The sequence below is a fragment of the Cherax quadricarinatus genome, chromosome 59, assembly GCF_038502225.1.
Source record: "Cherax quadricarinatus isolate ZL_2023a chromosome 59, ASM3850222v1, whole genome shotgun sequence".
Lineage (NCBI taxonomy): Eukaryota > Metazoa > Arthropoda > Malacostraca > Decapoda > Parastacidae > Cherax > Cherax quadricarinatus.
Genome location: NC_091350.1, coordinates 8272566 through 8298400, shown reverse-complemented (window position 1 = coordinate 8298400; position 25835 = coordinate 8272566). Strand labels below are relative to the sequence as shown.

The following is a 25835-nucleotide window of genomic DNA, read 5'->3' as shown; positions in this document are numbered from 1 at the left end:
ACATTATAGCACACGAAATCATTGCATATTTAGCACCTCAGGGTAGTGTGCATCTGGTTTTTAACAACACAGATGATTACATATTTATCTTTATGATCCTTTGTTGTTGCACTTTCATTCTTTGCAATATCATTTCAGTGCTGGACTGAATAAAACTACCAGATAATGTTTTAAATCCAGTGTTAAGAAATTTTAGTGAGGAAATGCACTGCCACACAAATGGAAAAACATTTCCTCAAAAAATATATCCTAACAATGAATGTGTCGTTTCACAACTGTTGGCATTTTAAACTAGCTCTTACCCAATGTTGTATGTCAAATAGCTAATCATTGCATAACTGATGATCTACTTTGTAATAGTGTGCTGTCAGAGTTTTTTTTAAAGTGCAGGCATTGTGCTTCCCACCTCCAGGACTCAAGTCCGGCTAACCGGTTTCCCTGAATCCCTTCACAAAATATTACTCTGCTCACACTCCAACAGCTTGTCAGGTCCCAAAAGCCATTCGTCTCCATTCACTCCTATCTAACAAGCTCACACATGCTTGCTGTAAGTCCAAGCCCCTCCCCCTCCAACTTTTCCTAGGCTGACCCCTATCCTGCCTTCCTTTCTCTACAGATTTATACACTCTCCAAGTCATTCTACTTTGTTCCATCCTCTCTAAATGACCAAACCACCTCAACAATCCCTCTTCAGCCCTCTAATACTTTTAGTAACTTCACACCTCCTAATTTCCACACTATGAATTCTCAGAATAATATTTACATTGCACACTGCCCTTAGACATGACATCTCCACCGCCTCCAGCCTCCTCCTTGCTGCAGCATTTACAACACAGTTATTTTTTTTTTAAATAACTCTGTACAGCCATTTAAGGGTCATGCTTACCATATGTTTTAAAACATATTTTTTTTTATTTTTCATGCAAATATTCTGAAATATTGGTATTGTCAAACAGCAAGGACTTCTTTCAGTTTTATTTTCCAAAAAGTGATAAAAAAGAAATTCTGGACATTGGGATTGCTCTGCCTGAGCCCCTTAAGTTAATATAAAATATTTAGTCTACTAGTTCAGACTTTCAAATCAGGTCTGCAATTTAAGTTCTTCCAGCTTTTGTAACAATACAGCCAATTTCTCTTCTACTGTCTTGAGTGGCTCTTGTACGTCTTCCAAAACATAACCAGTGGCTATACTCACTTGACCTCGTTGAGTTCCCACAATAGTCCCACGAACAGATATTCTTACAGAATTGAGATCCGTTACAGCTACCTTGACAGGGACAGCATTAGTGGCTGCTAGGGCTGCATCTATTAAATAAGCAGAGCGATGCAATGCAGCTACTACTGCAACAGTATCCTTTTCCCATCCTGCTTTCTGTGTAGTTGCTGCTAAAGCCTTCTTGAACTGCTGCATGGCAAAGTGACGAGTCTCGGCATTTGGCTCTGGATTGGCCTGAGTAAGAAGTCCATATAGAAACCACAATTCTGGGTGCGTTGGTACCTCACTAGTCAACCGACCAAGCAACTTTGAGCATATTTTGTATAATCCCCGTATGTCATGTCCTTCAGGAACCTTATTTTCTATTATAGCTTTTACTATGCGTCCAAGGATCTGTGTGTCAACATGACGCTCCTTCATAGTTAAAATATGATTGTAAGCATTCAAAGCATGTGATATATACCCCAAAGATGTACTTACAAGCATAAAGTTATCCCATAAGCGCCATGAATCAACCTTACACCGCAATGCTTCTTGGAGAGCTTTCCATGCTCTTGATTTCTGATCCAGTTTCAGGTATGCTTGACTCAAATTGTTCCAAACTTCAAAGCTATCTGGCTCCAACACACTACATCTTCTATATGCATGGGCACATTTTTCCCAGTCTTCAACCAACAAGGCACAATATGCAAGCCTTTGCCATACAGGGAACTGCAACTTATTAATTTCAATACTTTTTTCATAATGTGTAATAGCATTACTGTAGCATTTCCTCACATAATAATAATTTCCCAAGCTTCGCTGAGCTCTTCCACTTCTGTGGTTGGATAATTCCCAAGCTTTCTCATAACATTCAATATTATCTGTGGCATCACCTAACAGGCACCACAGTTTTGGGGTCTCTCTTTTCTCCAACTGACTTCTCACTAGCTCTGTGGACCGTTGACGCATTTGCAGCTCATTGTAGCACGTAATGACATCCTCCCAAAGTTGAAGACGTTCAAACACCTCAAGAGCAGTCTTGATGCATCCTAATCGCATCAGCATCTTTGCTAGCTCTTGTTGTAATTCCCACTGAGGGAGTACTGATGAAGTGAAAAAGAGCTTCAGCCTTTCGTATCTAGATGGTTCAGTTCGATTCACAGCTGCTAAGAGTTCCTCCATTTGATTCAGTGAACGTTCCATTGCTCTAGTTTCAGTAGCCTCTACATGAGATCTTAGAAGTAATGCTGACATCTGGAAACACCAGTTTTTTGGGTACTGGAGGAGAGCTACAAGGTAGGCTTTTGTCTCTTGATCAAGCTGCAAATCAGCTGCTGATGATCGTCTCTTGTGAGTGACTGTGGACAAAATTACAGATTGCTCAATTGGCTTTAAATCAGGGATAACATCTTCATCTTGCTCCTTGAATTTTAATTTATGGAGTCGAACATCATCGTTGAGAATAATGTCTTTCGGGAGGTCTGTCGGAAGAAGGTTACGACCCGGGAGCTCACTCTCCATCAATGGTTGTCCTTTATAATGTACCTTAACAATCAACTGGGGTCTGTCCTCCTGTTGCCACTTTGTTCTTTTCCCAAGTGCTCCTGATAATTCAATATCAATCTCCAGGGCTTGTGCTGCTTTCTTAAAATGGTCACCAGCTCGTCCAACATCATAAAAGAATAAATGAAGATGCCCAGCCTCAAGATGATAAAGAGCAGTCAGGTCTCTTGATACACTGGTATTGACCAGCTGTGGATTGTTTTCTACTTGGTTTAGAGCCTGTAAGACTGTCTCGTACAGCTGAGGTGATCGTTCATCAGCTACCCTTTGATGCAGGAGAGAACAACGAAAGCACCACCAATCTACTGTCAAGCATGTTGACAATAAAGGTCTAAGTTCTACAAGAATAAGACGGGCCAACGCTAGATACTCAGGCCCATACAACAAGTTGTAAACCCCTTCAGTGTCTCCTACTAGTGATTCTAATGCTTCCTCTCTGACTTTATTTTCTTCCTGTCCCTCAGGTATTAAATTTGGTAATAATGTACAGGGTGGTGGACCAATTAGTGGTCCAGTGAAATTATTTTGGGTAAACAGTTGAAGAGCCGATATACCAATGCAGAGCACAACATGTTGTTTATCAGCTTCTCCATCATATAGGTAGGAAGACAATACATCTTTGTAATGATCCTTGATGGAGACTCCAGCAACCCTTTGCTTCTTGGTCCCACTGCCAAGGGCAGCCTGGCACTCAGGTTCTTGTAAAACAGCTATGTAACTCCCAACAGCAACAAGTTTTGCAACATCTCCCCAAATTCTGACATCTGAAATCATACAATTTTGTTTAAATAGGTATTGTTTCCTTAAGTGCTTCAGAAAGCAACATAATACTTTGATAAATTTAATGTTTTTAATATTAAATCAAATTCTTACAATATATAACAATCAAGCTTCTCATACTCTCAGCAGATGAAGCACCTGCCAGTAAAACAAAGATACACACACACACAAATATTTATTCTGCACAAACACATAGCACAGCAAACTTCTAGCATCAATCTGTAATACATGTACTTTACACACATTTTGAACACAAAATTCCACCAAGCATATTACTGTTAGTGTACATCAATCAAATAACTGTGGTGTTATGTGTGCATCTAGTGAGCTTAATGCATTCAGCAACCTCAACAAAAACTCCTAGTGGACCATAAACATGATGTATCTCAGGCCCAGCACTAGTATGGGTCCTTCACAACTGAACATGTTCAGAAAACTAGAAAAATTCGTTACCAGACTGGTCACAAGATGGAGGAATGATCTACAAAGAAAGACAAAAGAAGTAAAACTTTAAAACACTGGAGGAAAAAAGAACCAGGAACAATAAGGTAACAAAATACAAGATATTCTGAGCCCTTGTTACCATAGAGACAAAGGGACATAGATGGAATCTAATATGGCAAATGAGTCAGTGTCAGAAAGCACTGTACAGTACAGGTGCTTCTCAGCTTTCGATGGGGTTACGTTTCGGCGAACCCATCATAAATTGAAAATGTTGTAAGTCGAATATGAATATGATATGCTAAATAAATAAGTAAACAAATAACTACTGTCACTGAATAAGTAAATAACCAAATAATTACTGTAACTAACTAAATACCAGTATTCATAAGTAAATAAATGAATACAAGTTACGGACATGCTGCCTTCATGCTGGGTAATTATCTTTAAGTTTTGTCTCCAAAGTAATTGCTTTCGCACCATAGTAAAGTCGAAATATCCTAAGTTGAGCCATCATAGGTTGAGGAGCACCTGTACTGAACATCTTCAGTCTGAGGGTAATTAGGAAGTGGAATGACATGAATGAGGATGTGACAGAAGCAAATTCCATACAGTTTTAGTATACAGTGGACCCCCAAGTTTCGTGATTAATCCGTTCCAGAGAGCCTGCCGAAAGTCGAAATTCACGAAACTCGAAACCATTTTCCCCATAAGAAATAATGGAAAGAAAATTAATCCGTTCCAGACACCCAAAAATATTAAAATAAAATATTTTTTTCAAATTAACCCCTTCAGGGTCCAAGGCCCAAATCTGAAGTGGTGCCCCAGTGTCCAAGAATTTTCAAAACAAAAATTTATTTTTTCTTGTGAAATGGTAGAGAATCTTTTTGTGAAGGTAATAAAACAAAAAGTACGAAATTTGATGGAAAATTGACGAAATTATGCTCTCGCGAATTTTGATGTATTAGCGATATTTACGAATCGGCGATTTTGCCGACTTTGACTCCCATTTTAGGCCAATTACATTATTCCAGTAACCAAATTCTTAGCTATTTCACTAGTATTACTTCTATTCTATCGATTGAGCACAAGAAATCGCCAAGTCAACTGTTTCAACTACAAATTAAAGTGATCTGAAATTGTTAATTTGGTCAATTTAGCACAAAGTTCAAAATATTCCAATTTCAAAATAGGGTCCAGAATAAACAATGTAGGTATTCCTGGAACTAAACTAACATTTCCTCTGTTCATTAGTTACTTTCGAGGCTTTACAAATAAATTCCATTTTGACTATTTATTCACATAATGAATTTTTATTCACACCAAAAAATAGAAGAGTTGTTATGCAATACTGTAATAATTGTATAAATATCATCACCATATTTGTGAATGCATATTAGACCCACCAGCTGGCGTGTATTAGACGTATGAGGTTGTTTGTTTACTCTTGAATATCGGCAAAAATTTAACATTTCTGCTACTTTGAGCTCAGTTTCAAGCCATTTCCAGTGCTAAAACCAATCAAAATCATCTCTATTTCTGTAATATGTCTTCCATTCTATCAAATGAGACCAAGAAATCGCAAATAGAACTATAAAAAACATACAAAAAAACACTGCAAAGTCGCTGTTTTAATCGAAAAATCATGATTTCAGTTTTTTTCTCTCATTATACACAGCATGCTGCAAGATCTGTTTTATGTGGTGCACACATACCACATAGATGTATTCTGTCATATCTAGGCCCAAATGTACCACTCACAGTTTATCAGAGTGAGCTGAGCTCATGGAGCCTGAACGTAAAGCCGTAGATCTACGGGACGGACCCTCAAAGGGTTAAATAAAGATTTATATACTGAAATCAATGAGAAATCAAGTACATACATATAAAAAATAATAATAACATTACACTTACCTTTACTGAAGGCTTCTGGGTGGATGGAAGACGGGAGGAGGGGATAGGAGGAAGGTGTACACTATTGTTTGGAAGGAGAATCTCCTTCCATTAGGACTTTAGGTAGCAAGTCCTTATCTGGGGTTATTTCCCTTCTTCTTTTAATGCCACTGGGAACAACTTGAGAGTCACTGGACCCCTGTCACACAAAATATCTGTCCAGAGAGGTCTTTTTCTGGCGTTTAAGATTTCCCTGAAGTGGGACACGACACTGTCACTGTATATGTTGCAGATATGGCTTGTTTCAGCTTGGTCAGGGTGATACTTTTCAACAAAACTTTGCAACTCATTCCACATTCCACACATGTCCTTACTCAATGAAGAAGGAACCTCCTTCACTCTCTTTTCCTCCACCTCTGAAGCAAATTCCTCGGCTGTGGTCTGATGCTGTTCCAGTTGAAGCTCTTGCAGTTCGTCAGTGGTTAGCTCTTCCCTGTGGTCCTCCACCAACTCTGCCACATCCCCGTCACTCACCTCCAACCCCATGGACTTGCCCAATGCCACAACACCTTCCATAACAGGCAGAGGGTCGGCAGGGACAGGGTCTGCCTCAAACCCTTCAAAATCCCTCTGGATCGTGTTCCTCACTTTATTTACCAAAGGGCTTGCACTAGCTTTCCTTGGGTCCATGATGACTTATTTAGCAGTTGCAAGCACAAAAAACAATGGATTATTATGAAATGTATTGTATGAACCCGCGGGGTGATGGTCACGTGTTGGTAAACAATGGCACACTGAGTGTGAATGGCGTGGGAGACTGGCTTGGTGTGCGCGGTGACGGGCGGAGGGGTACCGTCTGCTGCTGCTGTAGCACCGTCTGCTGCTGTTGTAGCACTGTCAGCTGCTGCTGTAGCACTGTCAGCTGCTGCTACTGCTGTAGCACCGTCAGCTGCTGCTGCTGCTGTACCACCGTCAGCTGCTGCTGCTGCTGTAGTACCGTCTGCTGCTGCTGTAGCACCATCTGCTGCTGCTGTAGCACTGTCAGCTGCTGCTGTAGCACTGTTAGCTGCTGCTGCTGCTGTAGCACTGTCAGCTGCTGATGCACTGTCAGCTGCTGCTGCTGTAGCACTGTCAGCTGCTGCTGCTGAAGCACCATCAGCTGCTGCTGCTGCTGTACCACCATCAGCTGCTGCTGTAGTACCGTCTGCTGCTGCTGTAGCACCGTTTGCTGCTGCTGTAGCACTGTCAGCTGCTGCTGTAGCACTGTCAGCTGCTGCTGCTGCTGCTGCTGCTGTAGCACTGTCAGCTGCTGCTGCTGCTGCTGCTGTAGCACCGTTGTTGGTGTGGCTTATTGAGAATACCAAGAAACAATTAACCCCAGAGGGTTAGCCACCCAGGATAACCCAAAAAAGCCAGTGTCATCGAAGACTGTAACTTATTTCCATTGGGGTCCTTAATCTTGTCTCCCAGGATGCAACCCACACCAGTCGACTAACACCCAGGTGAGCAGGGAAAAATGCCTGGAACTAGTGCTCATATTGGTGAATTTAAAGCCAGCAAAGGTTGGTTTGAGAGATTTAAGAATCGTAGTGGCATACACAGTGTGATAAGGCCTGTTCAGGAAGAAAATGCCAAACAAGACCTACAGTACTCACGAGGAAAAGGCACTCCCAGGACACAGTGTCTCATCAGTCATTGCTGCATCTTCAATAAAGGTAAGTGTCATCTGTTCTTCATTTAGTAGAGTAGTACATGCACAATATATATTGTGCATGTACTACTCTACTATTGTGCATGTATCCTTCTCTTTGTGTGTAGGAAAATGTATACAGTGGACCCCCGCATAACGATTACCTCCGAATGTGACCAATTATTTAAGTGTATTTATGTAAGTGCGTTTGTATGTGTATGTTTGGGGGTCTGAAATGGACTAATCTACTTCACAATATTTCTTATGGGAACAAATTCGGTCAGTACTGGCACCTGAACATACTTCTGGAGTGAAAAATTATCGTTAACCGGGGGTCCACTGTATTTCATATGGTAAAATTTTTTTTTTTCATACTTTTGGGTGTCTTGCACGGATTAATTTGATTTCCATTATTTCTTATGGGGAAAATTCATTCGCATAACGATAATTTCGCATAACAATGAGCTCTCAGGAACGGATTAATATCGTTATGCGGGGGTCCACTGTAGAGGTACAGACATGTATGCACAGGGCTCCAGGCCAGCAAAATGTGAGCAGTCATGAAGGTCTCTTCACAAAATTCAATTTCAATAACAAAAACATACAATGGGATCAAGTAAACCATGTCCTAAATGAAACAAGCTGGGAAGATATCCTAAACAACATGGGTCCGAACATTTGCCTTGAAAAAATTAATTCTGTGGTTCTTGAGATCTGCTCAAGACACATTCATTTAAGAAAAAGAAAGAGATAATGTAAACTAGAGAGAGATTTTCCCTATACAGACAAAGGTGAAGAGTCACAGAGCTGCTGAGTGGGGTCAATATATCTGAAATACAAAAGAAGGCACTAGTCAATGAAATTGCAAATATCGAACTTAAGCTGAAGGAATGTTATAGGAGACAAGAATCATAGGAAGAACTAAAAGCCATAAAGGAAATGGAAAAAAAAAATACTTCTTCTCTTATGCCAAATCTAAGGGAAAAACAACATCCAGTATTGGGCCCCTGCTTAGGCAGGATGGGACATACACAGATGATAGCCAAGAAATGAGTGAGTTACTAAAGTCCCAATATGACTCAGTGTTTAGTGAGCCACTGCCCACTCTAAGGGTCGACAATCCGAATGAATTCTTTATGAACGAAACCCAAAATTTGGTCATCCCAAAAATCTTGGATATTATTCTAACTCCACAAGAATTTGAAGAGGCAATTAACCCATTCAGGGTCCGTCCCGTAGATCTACGGCTTTACGTTCAGGGTCCAAACCGTAGATCTACGTCATGAGCTCAGCTCACTCTGATAAACTGTGAGTTGTAAATTTGGGCCTAGATATGAGAGAATACATCTATGTGGTATGTGTGCACCACATAAAACAAATCCTGCAGCACACTGTGTATAATGAGAGGAAAAAACTGAGACCGTGATTTTCGATTAAAACAGCGACTTTGCAGTGTTTTTTCGTATGTTTTTTTATAGTTGTATTTGTGATTTCTTGGTCTCATTTGATAGAATGGAAGACATATTACAGAAATAGAGATAATTTTGATTGGTTTTAGCACTGGAAATGGCTTGAAACTGAGCTCAAAGTGGCGGAAATGTTAAATTTTTGCCGAAGTTCAAGAGTAAACAAACGACCTCAAACGTCTAATACACGCCAGTTGGTGGGTCTAATATGCATTCACAAATGTGGCGATGATATTTATACAATTATTACAATATTGCATAACAGTAAATCTTCTATTTTTTGGTGTGAATAAAAATTCATTATGTGAATAAAAAATCAAAATGGAATTTATTTGTAAAGCCTCAAAACGTAACTAATGAACAGAGGAAATGTTAGTTTAGTGCCAGGAATACCTACATTGTTTATTCTGGACCCTATTTTGAAATTGGAATATTTTGAACTTTGTGTTAAATTGGCCAAATTACCATTTTCCGGTCACTTTATTTTGTAGTTGAAACAGTTGACTTGGTGATTTCTTATGCTCAATCGATAGAATAGAAGTAATCCTAGTGAAATAGCTAAGAATTTGGTCGACTGGAGTAATGTAATTGGCCTAAAATGGGAGTCAAAGTCGGCAAAATCGCCAATTCGTAAATATCGCTAACACATCAAAATTCACGAGAGCAAACTTTCGTCAATTTCCCATCAAATTTCATACTTTTTGTTTTATTACATTCACAAAAAGATTCTCTACCATTTCATAAGAAAAAATAACAATTTTTTTTTTTTTGAAAATTCTTGGACACTGGGGCACCACTTCAGATTTTGGCCTTGGACCCTAAAAGGGTTAATGACATGCCCATGCACTCTGCCCCAGGCCCAGACTCGTGGAACTCCATTTTCATCAAGAAAATGTGCCTTCAGCATTTTATGGAGAGGTAGCATGGACACAGGGGTCATCCCACACACAATAAAAACAACAGACATAGCCCCACTCCCTCACAAAGGTGGCAGTAAAGCAATTGCAAAGAACTACAGACCGATAGCACTAACATCCAATATCATAAAAATCTTTGAGAGGATTCTAAGAAGCAAGATCGCCAACCACCTAGATACCCGTCAATTACACAACCCAGGGCAACACAGGTTTAGAGCAGGTTGCTCCTGCCTGTCCCAGCTACTGGACCACTATGACAAGGTCCTGGATGCCATAGAGGATAAGCAAAATACAGATGTAGTGTACACAGACTTTGCAAAAGCTTTCGACAAGTGTGACCATGGTGTAATAGCACACAAAATGCGGGATAAAGGAATAACGGGAAAAGTCGGTAGATGGATCTACAACTTCCTGACAAATAGAACACAAAGAGTAATAGTAAAGAGTAAGTCCCAGGCAGCCATAGTAAAAAGCTCCGTACCACAAGGCACAGTACTCACTCCCATTCTATTCCTCATCCTCATTTCTGACATAGAGAGAGATGTAAGCCATAGCTCTGTGTCTTCCTTTGCGGATGACACCCAAATCACCATGGCAGTGACCTCCATCGAAGACACCACAAGACTCCAACCGAACATGAACCAAATCTTTGAATGGGCCACTCAAAACAATATGAAGTTCAATGATGAGAAATTTCAACTACTCAGATATGGAAAAACTTGAAGAAATTAAAAATGTGTCAGGGTATACCACAAATTCTAACCATACAATAGAGCGGAAAAGTAATGTGAAGGACCTGGGAGTGATAATGTCAGAGGATCTCACCTTCAAAGACCACAACAATGTATCTACCTCATCTGCTAGGAAAATAAGATGGATAATGAGAACCTTCAACACTAGGGATGCCAAGCCCATGATGATTCTCTTCAAATCGCTTGTGCTCTCTAGGCTGGAATACTGCTGTACACTAATGGTCCCCTTTCAAGGCTGGCCACATTGCAGACCTGGAAAGTGTACAAAGAACTTTCACAGCACACACAAGTGCGATAAGGCACCTAAACTACTGGGAACAGTTGAAGGTGCTTGATCTGTATTCCCTTGAATGCAGGCAAGAGAGATACATGATAATATACACTTGGAAGGTCCTGGAGGGATTGGTACCAAACCTGCACACGAAAATCACTCCATATGAAAGCAAAAGACTCAGCAGGAGATCCAACATTCCCCCGATGACAAGCAGGGGCGCCACGAGTACACTGAGAGACAACACAATAAGTGTCCGGGGCCCAAGACTGTTCAATTGCCTCCCAGCATACATAAGGGGGATTACCAATAGACCCCTGGCTGTCTTCAAGAATGTGATGCAGTTCAGATGGGCTTGTGAGGTCTCTAGGGAGACCTAATTATATGGTCACACCTGCCTTAGCAAATGTCGGGTAGTCACGCCCACGTCTGAGGTCTTTTGTTCTTAACGGCGTCAGACCTCGGCGTCAGGTCGTAACACGTGGTACATACCCCATTGGGGAGGGGGTACTTTGACTACGATATAAGCCCAGGGAACAGCGGAGCAAAGAGGTTGTTGGTGACAGGTCCGGGAAGCGAGAGCTCTGGACAGCCGCGTGTGTAGTGGACCACGCATTGGGAATCTCGGGTCAGCTGGTCGGTGAATTAAGAGTGAGTACTAGTCCGTGTTACTGATAACATCTACCCTTCCCCCTGGTAATAAGTCTCATAGGTCAATTGTTATATTGTGTAAATTTCCATCAGGATATGTTGTATTCTAGCCCTTTTATGTTATTAAGTAAACTATAGCCATAGTTCCCATTTTTATTTGTACCTTCATATGCTATTCCCTATTCTGTTAAGCACTGGGATACACAGGAGACGTGCTCACTCGCTGGGATACCTCAGGTAGAGTGGGTAGAGGTCTCACATGGTGGCAGCGGTTTAGCGTTTATCGTTAAACGCGGCTCACGTGCTTTACGACTGGTCGGTTTTTGCTATCAAAACCAAATAGGCTGGCTGTTATGCGAAATGTTCGCTATGCGAATTAATTTTCCCCATAAGAAATAATGGAAATAAAATTAATCCGTGCAAGACACCCAAAAGTATGAAAAAAAATTTTTTTTACCACAAAAAAATGTTAATTTTAGTACACACAAACTGAAAAAGGCATGCACAATTACATGACACTTACTTTTATTGAAGATCTGGTGATGATTGATGGGATGGGAGGAGGGGAGAGAGAGTGTTAGTGTTTAGAAGGGGAATCCCCTTCCATTAGGACTTGAGGTAGCAAGTCCTTTTCTGGGGTTACTTCCCTTCTTCTTTTAATGCCACTAGGACCAGCTTCAGAGTCACTGGACTTCTTTCGCACAACATATCTGTCCATAGTGGCCTGTACCTCTCGTTCCTTTATGATTTGTCTAAAGTGGTTCACAACAGTGTCATTGTAACAGTCACCAGCACGGCTTGCAATAGCTGTGTGAGGGTGATTTTCATCAAAAAAGGTTTGCACTTCAAGCCATTTTGCACACATTTCCTTAATCTTTGAAGTAGGCAATTCCTTCAATTTCTCTCTCCCCTCCTTTGAACCAGTTTCCCCAGGTCTGGCCTCTTGCTCTTGAAGTTGATCTATCAGCTCATCAGTGGTTAGTTCTTCATTGTCCTCCTCCACCAACTCTTCCACATCCTCCCCACTAACCTCCAACCCCAAGGACTTCCCCAATTCCACAATTGATTCCTCAACTGGTATACTCCTCTCAGGGTTAGCCTCAAACCCTTCAAAGTCCCTTTTGTCTACACATTCTGGCCACAGTTTCTTCCAAGCAGAGTTCAAGGTTCTCTTAGTCACTCCCTCCCAAGCCTTACCTATAAGGTTTACACAATTGAGGATATTAAAGTGATCCTTCCAAAACTCTTTTAGAGTCAATCGAGTGTCTGTGGTCACTTCAAAGCACTTTTGAAACAGAGCTTTTGTGTACAGTTTCTTGAAGTTGGAAATGACCTGCTGGTCCATGGGCTGCAGGAGAGGAGTGGTATTAGGAGGCAAAAACTTCACCTTAATGAAGCTCATGTCCCTATAAAGTCGCTCTGCCACGTCTGTAGGATGACCAGGGGCATTGTCTAACACCAGGAGGCACTTAAGGTCTAATTTCTTTTCAGTTAGGTAATCTTTCACATTGGGGGCAAATGCATGGTGTAACCAGTTATAGAAAAATTCCCTAGTGACCCATGCCTTACTGTTTGCCCTCCACAGCACACACAAATTATCCTTGAGGACATTCTTTTGCCTGAACGCTCTGGGAGTTTCAGAGTGATACACTAATAAAGGCTTAACTTTGCAATCACCACTAGCATTGGCACACATCAACAAAGTAAGCCTGTCTTTCATAGGCTTATGTCCTGGGAGTGCCTTTTCCTCCTGAGTAATGTAGGTCCTGCTTGGCATTTTCTTCCAGAACAGGCCTGCTTCATCACAATTAAACACTTGTTCAGGTTTCAGTCCTTCAGTTTCTATGTACTCCTTGAATTCATGCACATATTTTTCAGCCGCTTTGTGGTCCGAACTGGCAGCCTCACCATGCCGTATCACACTATGGATGCCACTACGCTTCTTAAATCTCTCAAACCAACCTTTGCTGGCCTTAAATTCACTCACATCATCACTAGTTGCAGGCATTTTTTTAATTAAATCGTCATGCAACTTCCTAGCCTTTTCACATATGATCGCTTGAGAGACGCTATCTCCTGCTAGCTGTTTTTCATTTATCCACACCAATAAGAGTCTCTCAACATCTTCCATCACTTGCGATCTTTGTTTCGAAAACACAGTTAAACCTTTGGCAACAACAGCTTCCTTGATTGCCGTTTTCTTGCCCACAATAGAAGAGATGGTTGATTTTGGTTTCTTGTACAACCTGACCAGGTCGGTGATACGTACTCCACTTTCATACTTATCAATGATCTCTTTCTTTATTTCAATAGGAATCCTAACCCTTATTGCTGTAGGGTTGGAACTAGAAGCTTTCTTGGGGCCCATGGTCACTTATTTTCCAGAAACAGCACCGAAAACACTGTAATAATACGAAATATTCCGAGTGTATGCTTGAATGTTACCGCGGAGGCTGGCTGGTAAACAATGGCACAGGCGGCACATGTGAGGCTGGCTGAGGGCGCACATTGGACGCGTCTCGGACGAAGGCCGCTGAGCGGGTTTTTGTCCACTATGCGGGGCAAAATTTTAGCGAACAAAGCGTCCGCTATGCGGATTGTCCGCTATGCAAGGCGTCCGCTATGCGGGGGTCCACTGTATTAATTTCTTTGTGTCGCCTATCATTTGTTTTACCGTTAACTGTGACCGTAACCTTAAGAATAAACCAGGACAATCCTACTCTTATGTTTGTCAGGTGGGTGATGACCAAATATAATTTGCGTAGCAAGACGTTAAATAGTGCAATCAGACGATCCAGTAGGATACAGGTGAAGTTCCTCGTGAACAGAATGGCAGAGGCTAACGTCAATGTTAGTGATCTCGCACCAGGCTCAAGTGAAGGGTCTAGCAACATGGTTCCACAGCAAGATTCAGCGATTAATGTTAGTGAGGGTATAAATAATCAAGAAAATGAGATTTCAGTGATAAATAATACTTCAGGGGTACATATGTCAGGGACAAACCATCCCCAGGCCCAAGGCTCAGGAACGAATATAGGTTCCATGGTGACCCCCAGTAGTACCACGAATACTATGGCCCCAGTGGTATCTAATACATCTACCACTGCTGTTAGCCCGGGAGTATCAAATTTACCAACCCGGGATGCTACTAACCCCATACCTCCGTATTTTAATAACCCAGTTAATGCTGACTATAGTATGTATCCTTATCTTAACTCTGTGCTTCATAGTGTTATTGCTCAAGTTATGAGTAACCCTCAATCCCCTATTGTTGTACCTGCTCCCCAAGTCCCTGGGCTAGCTGCCTCTAGGGTTCCCACTTCTGCGCCTGGTTCTACAGTTACTAGTATACCTAACCCCTCAGTAACCATAGCTTCCCCTGCTGTGTCAGGTGTTCACCTGCCCAATGCTGTTCCTGTAAATACTAACCAAACACCCACACGTGTAACTACAGCTGGGGAACCATTCAGTATTTCCCCAAATGGGTCCTTATCTAATATACCGGGACTCCCGACCCAACCCCAACTTCTGAGCCTCCAGCCTTCCCAGGTCAATCCTTCCCTAACCAAGCCACTCAACGTCCCAACGAACCCTATGCTTCAGCAAAAGATTTTATCTGGGGCATCAGCTCCAGATAGTAGTGTTGGAACCTGTATGTGTGGGACAGTAATTGTTGATAGGCCAGATTTAGAAAATTTGCCGAAATTTCATGTAGAAGATTTGCCGAGGAATCCCATCGAAAGAAATATCAAAGTAGAAGCTTGGATTAAAAATATTGAGGCCATTTTGTTTAATATATCTGATGAAAAAATGAAAGTTTCACTGGGATTCAGGGCAATTGTAGATAACACAGCATCCATATTTAGTCTCCCACAATTTATTAACGTAAAGGACTGGAGTAATTTCAAGGATGCTATAAGATATAGGTTCCAGACGGCAGTATCAGTTGAAAATATCCATCGATACCTGGAACAATTGCAACTGAAGCAGGGACACACTCTAAGGGACTTCAGTTGTCTGGTATGGTCCAGGGTGGAAGATGTGAATGGAACTTTAAAATATAATGCAGAACAGCTGGAGCTTTATAAAAAGCAGGTATTTTGTGAAGGGTTGCCAGTCTGGATGAGAACTAGAGTTGCTATGGTACTAGCAATTAAAACCTTTGAAGAACTAGTTCAATATGCCATGTCTCTCGAGTCCGAATATGGTAGAGACAGAAAGGGAGATAGAATTGTTGCCTCAGAGAGAGTAACACCTGAGTCACCATATGTGGCGACAACCAATAATGAGAAGAAGTATATACCCCCGCACTGCAGGACAGGCGGTGGTGGGCGTAATAAACAGAATGCTGGGAGAACTAATCAATGCTGGGAGTGTGGCGGGATTGGCCATATTAGGGCCAACTGCCCTAATTTTCGTTCCTAACGAAAGAAGAAGGTACAAGGTTAAGAAAGATAGGTCTGATAACCTTGTTACCAAAGATGAAAGACCTATGATTAAAATAAGAGTAAATGGAAAAAAATTGGTAGCTTTCATTGATACGGGAAGTCAGGTGTCAATAATTAAGCGAGATGTATGTAATAACTGGAGGGGTTGTAAAATAAGCAAAGCTAAGAGAGATATTACTGCTGTAAATGGTAATGATATTAATGTCGAGGGACAAACGGACCTGTACTTTGAACTGGGTGAAAGTTATAAAGTTCACGCTTGTTTAGTAGTGTCTGGAGTAAGGTTTCCAGGGGACTTACTCTTAGGTATGGATTTTCTCAGAAGGTTTGACTTCCTCTTGTCGTATGGCAAAGGGAGGGGAACCAGTCGGCTGATACTGGATGAGGTTTCCTTTCCAATAAAATTCATGGAACATCCCTCAATAGTAGCTTCTATGAGTAGGAGTAATAAATTATTCAAAACCCCATCTAAATCACTTTTTGAAGCGCAGTTACCTAATGTGAACTCTGCAGATGCAGATTATGCAGTTCATGTATTATATAACCAGGTATGTCCACCTAATACATTCAAATTTATTAAAGGTTCAGTGGGAAGGAAGGTCGAGCCAGGAAGTATCTTACAATTAGCTGGGAAGCTAGAATCCTTCCTGGTGCCTCATCATCTAGCCCAGGTTTCTGAGAAAAGACATATCTTAATACCAGTGATAAATCTGACAAGTAAAGCATTAAGATTCAAGAATGGTAGAAGGTTAACATTTCTGACATAGAGAGAGATGTAAGCCATAGCTCTGTGTCTTCCTTTGCAGATGACACCCAAATCACCATGGCAGTGACCTCCATCGAAGACACCACGAGACTCCAACCGAACATGAACCAAATCTTTGAATGGGCCACTCAAAACAATATGAAGTTCAATGATGAGAAATTTCAACTACTCAGATATGGAAAAACTTGAAGAAATTAAAAATGTGTCAGGGTATACCACAAATTCTAACCATACAATAGAGCGGAAAAGTAATGTGAAGGACCTGGGAGTGATAATGTCAGAGGATCTCACCTTCAAAGACCACAACAATGTATCTACCTCATCTGCTAGGAAAATAAGATGGATAATGAGAACCTTCAACACTAGGGACGCCAAGCCCATGATGATTCTCTTCAAATCGCTTGTGCTCTCTAGGCTGGAATACTGCTGTACACTAATGGCCCCCTTTCAAGGCTGGCCACATTGCAGACCTGGAAAGTGTACAAAGAACTTTCACAGCACACACAAGTGCGATAAGGCACCTAAACTACTGGGAACAGTTGAAGGTGCTTGATCTGTATTCCCTTGAATGCAGGCGAGAGAGATACATGATAATATACACTTGGAAGGTCCTGGAGGGATTGGTACCAAACCTGCACACGAAAATCACTCCATATGAAAGCAAAAGACTCAGCAGGAGATCCAACATTCCCCTGATGACAAGCAGGGGCGCCCATGAGTACACTGAGAGACAACACAATAAGTGTCCGGGGCCCAAGACTGTTCAATTGCCTCCCAGCATACATAAGGGGGATTACCAATAGACCCCTGGCTGTCTTCAAGAAGGCACTGGACAGGCACCTAAAGTCAGTACCTGACCAACCGGGCTGAGGCTCGTACGTCAGCATGTGTGCGGCCAGCAGTAACAGCCTGGTTGACCAGACCCTGATTCACCATGAGCCCGGGGGCATTGACCCCTGAAACCCTCTCCAGGTAAACTCCAGGTATTTGTGAGCAAAAAATATTTTTTTTTTTTTTTTGCATAGTTGAATTTATAAGCTAAGAACTATTATCCTACCTTAGTTCATTTCAATGCCAGTCATAAGATATACTAACACACTCCAGGCTCCAGGCTAACACTCCCTACAATGTGGCCCACAACAGCTGACTAATATTTAGGTACCTATTACTGTTTGATTAACAGAGGCAGCAGGTGTAAGGGATTTAATAGGTGGAGCCAAGCAACAGGACTAACATATGTATAAACATTAGTTTAAAAAATTCCTGAGTTAAGGGAGTTTTATAAGGATTTTAAGGTGTAAGAGCATACCATGTTTTGACCAAGTGCCAAGAGCACCTGGTTGGTTTGCATGCAGCCAGCAGCAACAGCCTGGTTGATCAGGCCCTGATCCACCACGAGGCCTGGTCACAGACCAGGTCATGGGGGCATTGACCTTTGAAACACCCTCCAGGTATCCTCCAGGTCATAACATGAGTATGCCCTTACACTAAATAACAACAAAATGAGTGAACTGATGGACAGAATGACAAAACTGAAATAAAATCAGGTCAGGCAGGAGGAACTGATAGACAAATTGAATAGGTAAAATAGAAATGGAAGGGAAGTAATGAAGAGGTCTCAACAACCCATGTAGAAAGCACTACATGAGTTAGCTGACCTGAAGTCAAATTGGCAGAGATTAAGGATATTGTATTTGGTTGTGAAGTCATATACTGTATTTGTTTATACATGTACGTATACTATTACATTTGCAAAGATTTTAGACAGTCAAGGCAAGTTTGAAACTGGCCTGTAATTATTGACTTCTGTAGGGTCACCACTTTTATTGACTTGTGTAACTCTTGCTAGTATAAGCATGTATTAATGTTGGTAGAATTACCGACAATATGTTAAGTGAAAAGACACAAGCTGTTACGGCTTGACAAAGCTCCTGGAGAGCGAAATGTTGCCACAATAAAATGTCGCATTAGTTGTACTTTTGTCCTTTTACTTAACATAGTTTAAGCATGCTAGGAAATGTTATGTCTTCAGTTCATTTATAGAACAGTGCCGTTATAAATGGAGATAAAACACAAAAAGTTTTTGGCATATTCGAGTCAGTACATGTGCTTTGTTTCCTGCTTATTTTTCAGACATAATTATAGAGGTAACCTCAGCTGACTAGGTTGGAGACAGTTACAGCGAGCCAAGATATTTATCAATGAGGTAATCTTTTACATGGGCAGGAGATTTGGGATTTGTTATAATAGTTTAAAAATGCTACTACTATGCCATTCAGTTTCCTGTGTGGAACTATATCAAAGGCCTTACTTAAGTCTATATACACAATATCACATTCTCTGTCATGGTCTACCTCCAGGTAAACCTCCTCAAATACCTTTGTAAAACATTAATAAATACATAAGGGAAGAATGCCCCTTTGTAAAACTGCTGCAATTCAGTCATTAAATTTATCTTTCAATGTGCCTTTAAATTACATTTCTAATTATAGCTTCCATTAATTTCCCCACAATTCATGTTATGCTGATTGATCTATAATTTGAAGCTAAAGGCCTATATCCTACTTTGTAAATGGTTATCACATTTTACCATTTTCCACTTATGTGGAGTCCCATGGCTTAGTTGCCAATGTTCTCACCTCACACAATGAGTGTCTGTGGTTCAATCAACTTTACAGGTGGAAACATCAGACATGTTTCCTTACACCTGCTATACCTGTTCAACTAGCAGTAAGTAGGTCCCGGAGTATTAGTTTACTAGTGTGAGTCACATCCTGGGTAACAAGATTGAAGAACCACAATGGAAATACTGTATGATGAACAGTCCTCACTGACACACTGAATAGTGCATCATGGGCTTGGCATCCTTAATTTTGAAGGTTCTCAGTATCCATCCTGTCATTTTTCTGGCATATGCGATTGTTACAATGTTGTGGTCTTTGAAAGTGAGATCTGACATTATCACTCCCAGGTCTTTTACATTAGTTTTTTGCTCTATTGTGTGGTTGGAATTTGTTTTATACTCCAATACAGAATTTAATTTCCTCACATTTTCCACACTGGAGTTGTTGAAATTTCTCATTATTGAACTTCATATTGTTTTCTGCAGCCCATTTAAAGATTTGGTTGATGTCTGCCTGGAGTCTTGCAGTGTCTTCAATGGAGGACACTGTCATGCAAATTCGGGTGTCATCTGCAAAGGAAGACACAGTGCTGTGGCTTACATCCCTGTCTATGTCAGATATGAGGATGAGGAACAGGATGGTAGCGAGTATACCTGGAGAGAGTTCTGGGGGTCAACGCCCCCCATGGCCCAGTCTGTGACCAGGCCTCATGGTGGATCAGGGCTTGATCAACCCGGCTGTTACTGCTGGATGCACGTAATGCAACATACGAACCACAGCCCGGCTGGTCAGGTACTGACTTAAGGTGCCTGTCCAATGCCTGCTTGAAAACAGCCAGAACAGAGCTTTTCACTGTAGCCGCCTCAGATTTTACTCTGTTTACTACTATTCTTTATGTTCTATTTGTTAGGAAATTATAGATCCATCAAGCAACTTTTCCTGTTATTCCTTTGTCACGCATTTTGTGCACTATTACACCCTGGTCTCACTTATCAAAGGCTTCTGCAAAGTCTGTGTATACATCTGCATTTTGTTTGTCTTCTTGAGCATTCAGGACCTTGTCACAGTGGTCCAGTAGTTAGGACAGGCAGGAGCGACCTGCTCTAAACTCATGTTGCTCTGGGTTGTGTAACTGATGGTAATCTAGATGAGTGGCGATCTTGCATATTAGAACTCTTTCAAAGATTTTTATATGGGATGTTAGTGCTATTGGTCTGTAGTTCTTTGCTATTGCTTTACTGTTGTTTTTAGCAGCTGCGGGATGACCCGTATCCATGCTCCTTCTTCATGTGAGAAATAATGAAAGTGCTTGGAATTCTACTATTTTTTTTTTTTTTGTCACAGTGGTTGTTCTGCATTATGATTTTCAAGCAAATTACTTAAATTAAATGCAACATTTTTGTATTGTGTGGCTGACATAAGTTATATTTAGGTCAATTTACAACAGTTACCATTTGTTGATTGTCCTAAATATAACTACAAATGGTAACCACTTGTAAATATAACTTATGTCAGCCACACAATACAAAAATATTGCAAATAACTTAAGTAATCAGCTTGCAAAACTTAGTTTTATTGCTTACCTGGAGTTTACCTGGAGAGAGTTTCGGGGGTCAATGCCCCCGCGGCCCGGTCTGTGACCAGGCCTCCTGGTGGATCAGCGCCTGATCAACCAGGCTGTTGCTGCTGGCTGCACGCAAACCAACGTACGAGCCACAGCCCGGCTGATCAGGAACTGACTTTAGGTGCTTGTCCAGTGCCAGCTTGAAGACTGCCAGGGGTCTGTTGGTAATCCCCCTTATGTGTGCTGGGAGGCAGTTGAACAGTCTCGGGCCCCTGACACTTATTGTATGGTCTCTTAACGTGCTAGTGACACCCCTGCTTTTCATTGGGGGGATGGTGCATCGTCTGCCAAGTCTTTTGCTTTCGTAGTGAGTAATTTTCGTGTGCAAGTTCGGTACTAGTCCCTCTAGGATTTTCCAGGTGTATATAATCATGTATCTCTCCCTCCTGCGTTCCAGGGAATACAGGTTTAGAAACCTCAAGCGCTCCCAGTAATTGAGGTGTTTTATCTCCGTTATGCGCGCCGTGAAAGTTCTCTGTACATTTTCTAGGTCGGCAATTTCACCTGCCTTGAAAGGTGCTGTTAGAGTGCAGCAATATTCCAGCCTAGATAGAACAAGTGACCTGAAGAGTGTCATCATGGGCTTGGCCTCCCTAGTTTTGAAGGTTCTCATTATCCATCCTGTCATTTTTCTAGCAGATGCGATTGATACAATGTTATGGTCATAAATACAGAAAAAAATTAGCAAGTAACTTAGCAAACCATTAGTTTGTATTTAGTTTTCATACATAAGTTTAAATGTGAGGTGATACCTCAGCTTTTCAAGTCTTCTGCTGTTCTATTATTTTTTTACAGGTCCTTGATAATGTGAGAAATCACTAAAGCACTTGGAAATTCACTATTTTTTCAGGGTGGTTGTTTTGCATATTGTGACATCACCTGTTTACTGTGATCTTATTGTAATAAGTTTAAATTTTTACAATGTCTTACATAGAACATAACGTAGAATTTAACCCAGGATAATCCAATAGTTAAGCAGTTACAGTTAAATACAGCCTGGTGTAAATTTTGCCTAAAATGCTTTACATCCTAAGAGCCTTCAGATTATTGAATTATTTATAAAAAAAATCGAAATTAAGATTTATAATTATAACAATGCGACTTATTGCCAGTGATCCATAGATGTTGCATTACCAGTTGCAAGACTATGTATGTGAACTTATAAAGAAAAATATATATATATTTATAATGACTAGAGGAATGTCTATACCTTCAGTGTGTGCCTCAATACTTGCATTAACATACTCTGGATACAAGTATTTCCTTTCAAAATTGTGAAATATTTCCATGAGTGATCCACGCGTGTTACCTTCTTGTTGGGGGTTATAAGAGCCTCTGACGGCTTACCAGCTCTTCTGCTTCGTGTGTAAGTGAGTTTATTCAGGTACAGGTATACATATACATATGTGTGATGAATGGTTTTGAAAACCGACAAGTTGAAGATTTAAGACACTTATGCAACATATGGGAGTCTTTATTGAAGAAACGTTTCGCCACACAGTGGCTTCATCAGTCTTCTGTAAAGTAAAAGGACACAAGTGCAACTAGGAATTTTTATTGACCTAAGAAAAGCTTTTGACACAGTAGACCACGACATCCTACTCCACAAACTTGATCACTACGGTATAAGAGGCCATGCGCTTGCTTATTTCAAATCTTACATTACTAATAGGTATCAGTACGTCACCATTAAAGACACAGCATCAGCAACACGGCCACTTGATACTGGAGTTCCGCAGGGAAGTGTCCTTGGTCCCCTGCTCTTCCTCATATACATCAATGACCTTCCAAACGTATCCCAACACCTGAAACCCATTCTCTTTGCTGATGACACGACTTATGTCATCTCTCACCCTAATCTTGCCACCCTCAACACCATTGTGAATGAGGAGCTGATTAAAATATCGACTTGGATGACAGCCAATAAACATACGCTTAACACTGACAAAACCTATTTATTTATTTTTTATTTATTTATTTATAATTTGAGCACACTTACAGAGGTACAAAAAAAAAATACAGATAAGAGCAGCATGCCAAAGCCACTTATACTATGCATAGCATTACGGGCTGGCTTAAAATTAACTTAAGATTAACTAAGCAATGATGAAATCAGTGAAAAACATTAATGTAAACTGATTACTATAAAGCACAAGTGAGTATTACAAAGACAGGTCATATGGTTGCATGCATTGTTATAAATTCAGTAGAATGGAGTATTCTGTTAGGTAGTGTATTTAAAAAATAATAAAGTTAGATTGGGTTTTAGGTTTAACATTTATGTGATATAATTGTGAGAAACATTTAAGATATACAATTTATAAGGTTCAGTACTTGAATTTATAAACAGGTAGTGTTTCTTTTATATTTACAGGTAATGAATTCCAGATTTTAGGGCCTTTTATGTGCATTGAGTTTTTGCATAGCGTGAGATGGACACGAGGAATATCAAAGAGTGATCTGTGCCTTGTGTTATGGTCATGTGTTCTGTTGAGGTTGGCAAGGAGATGTTTGAGGGGAGGGTTAATATCAGAGTTGAGTGTTCTATGTATGTAATAGGTGCAGTAATAAGTATGGATGTTTTGTATGGTGAGTAGGTTGAGTGTATTGAATATTGGTGGAGTGTGCTGCCTGTAGTGAGAATTTGTTATCATTCTAACTGCAGCCTTTTGTTGGGTAATTAGTGGTCTGAGATGGTTACTTGTTGTTGAGCCCCATGCACAAATTCCATAGGTGAGATAGGGGTAAATAAGAGAGTGATATAGGGCCAGGAGGGCTGACTGTGGAGCATAGTACCGTATCTTCGATAGTATGCCTACAGTCTTGGAAATTTTCTTAGAAATTTGTTGTATATGTGTATGAAATTTGAGTCTATTATCAAGGTGGATTCCTAAGAATTTTCCCTCTGTTAGCTTTGTGATAGGTGATCCGTTTATCATTATGTTAAGAGGGACATCTGTAGCTCTGTTACCAAACTGAATGAAGTAGGTTTTGTCAATGTTTAGTGTAAGTTTGTTAGTACTCATCCAGGTAGATATTTTCTGTAATTCGGTATTTACAGTATTGGCTAGCGTGACTGGGCTCGGGTGGGAGAAGACGTATGTTGTGTCATCAGCAAATAGTGTGTTTGGTAGCAGAGCAGGAGATGCACAAATTAACATTAAGATTGACAACACTCTAAGTACCAGAAATAATGGGGGAAAATTCCTAGGCTTATACCTTGACAACAACCTGAATTTCAGCACCCATATCCAGCATATAGCCAAAAAAGTATCCAAAACGGTTGGGATCCTCTCCAAGATACGATACTACGTGCCGCAAAATGCCCTTCTCACACTATACCACTCACTTATTTATCCATACCTCACCTATGCTATTTGTGCTTGGGGATCAACTGCAGCAACACACCTAAAGCCAATAATAACCCAACAAAAAGCTGCAGTAAGAATAATCACTAAATCCCATCCCTGGCAACACACCCCCCCACTCTTCATAGACCTAAACTTACTCCCAGTTCAGTACATCCACACTTACTACTGTGCAATCTACATCTACAGGGCCTTAAACTCTAATATCAACCTTGACCTAAAACGCTTTCTTAATAGTTGTGACAGAACCCACAGGCATAACACCAGACACAAACATCTCTACGACATTCCCCGTGTCCGACTAAACCTTTACAAAAATTCAATGTATGTCAAAGGCCCTAAAATCTGGAATACCCTTCCTGAGAACTCTAGAACTGCAGACACATTCATCACCTTCAAAACTACCATTAGAAAACATCTTATCTCCCTGATACACCCCGTCAACTAACTACACGAATACCACCTGGTGGTTCACACTTACACTCACTCACTCATTTGACCATAAACAGAAATATTAATCTGAGTCTTAAAATAATGAATCCTGTGATACTCCAATACTGAAACTATGTACTGTGCCAAAACAAAAGCATTCACGTTGCTAAACTCACAAACTAGTATTTAGTCACTTAGCCATAATACCAACTTACCTCATAATTTGTAATATTTTACAATTAAGAATAAAACTAAGTATGCCCGAAATGCCTAGCCATGCTAAGCGTTCTAGTGGTACACTCTGTAATCACAATTTTACTACATGTAAACCACACAATAACCAAATTTCTGTAAACTCAGCATTGTAATCCTTATAGAGAATAAACTTTGAAAAACCCTCCCTGGGTTAAAAATCCAACCAAATCTTATCTTATCTTATAGCCCATTCTAAGACCTGTGAACTGTGACTTTTTTAATATCTTTGATAGTATTTTATGAATTTTTCAAAGCAAGTCCAGTCATTATTTCTGCTTACGAGCAATTGTGAACAATTGGGAAACACATTCTCCCAAATCTAGAACTACAATGCTTCACATCTCAGCTCCTCACTCCGCTTAAGCCCTGGCTCTATTTCTACGACTAAGAACACACCTCTCCAGCAATATTCTTCGTCTGTCCCGTCTTCCCTGCTCATCCCTTTCATTCACCAAGGTTTTTAATGTCATGGTGGCTGCTGAGGATTGTGCCTTAGATAGACCAGCCATCTTAAATATTGTGTTCAGTTTTTTAAGTACTCGATCATCATCTACAACTGGTTTACCTGAAGTTTACCTGGAGAGGGTTTCGGGGGTCAACGCCCCCGCGGACAGGTCTGAGACCAGGCCTCATGGTGGATCAGGGTCTGATCAACCAGGCTGTTACTGCTGCCGCAAGCAAGCTGACGTACGAACC

The 25835-nt window shown here is 40.8% G+C and overlaps 1 protein-coding gene across 1 annotated transcript; it reads right to left on the bottom strand.

The window, feature by feature from the left end:
• Window positions 1–960: 960 nt before the first annotated feature.
• LOC128698775 (tetratricopeptide repeat protein 27) lies at window positions 961–22439 on the bottom strand. Its single transcript, XM_053791150.2, has 2 exons — window positions 22295–22439; window positions 961–3525 (listed from the first exon to the last, which is right to left on the bottom strand). The coding sequence occupies exons 1-2, from the start codon at window positions 22371–22373 to the stop codon at window positions 1082–1084; spliced, it is 2523 nt and encodes an 840-aa protein (XP_053647125.2). The 5' UTR covers window positions 22374–22439; the 3' UTR covers window positions 961–1081.
• Window positions 22440–25835: the final 3396 nt, after the last annotated feature.

What these genes read in the sequence shown, in the direction of transcription:
- LOC128698775 (XM_053791150.2), bottom strand. Translation starts at nt 22,373, where the DNA reads ATGGAAATATTTCACAATTTTGAAAGGAAATACTTGTATCCAGAGTAT. An exon ending in TATTGAGGCACACACTGAAG is followed by an intron (nt 3,526 to 22,294) that starts GTATAGACATTC and finishes GTATGATTTCAG; the next exon opens with ATGTCAGAATTTGGGGAGAT.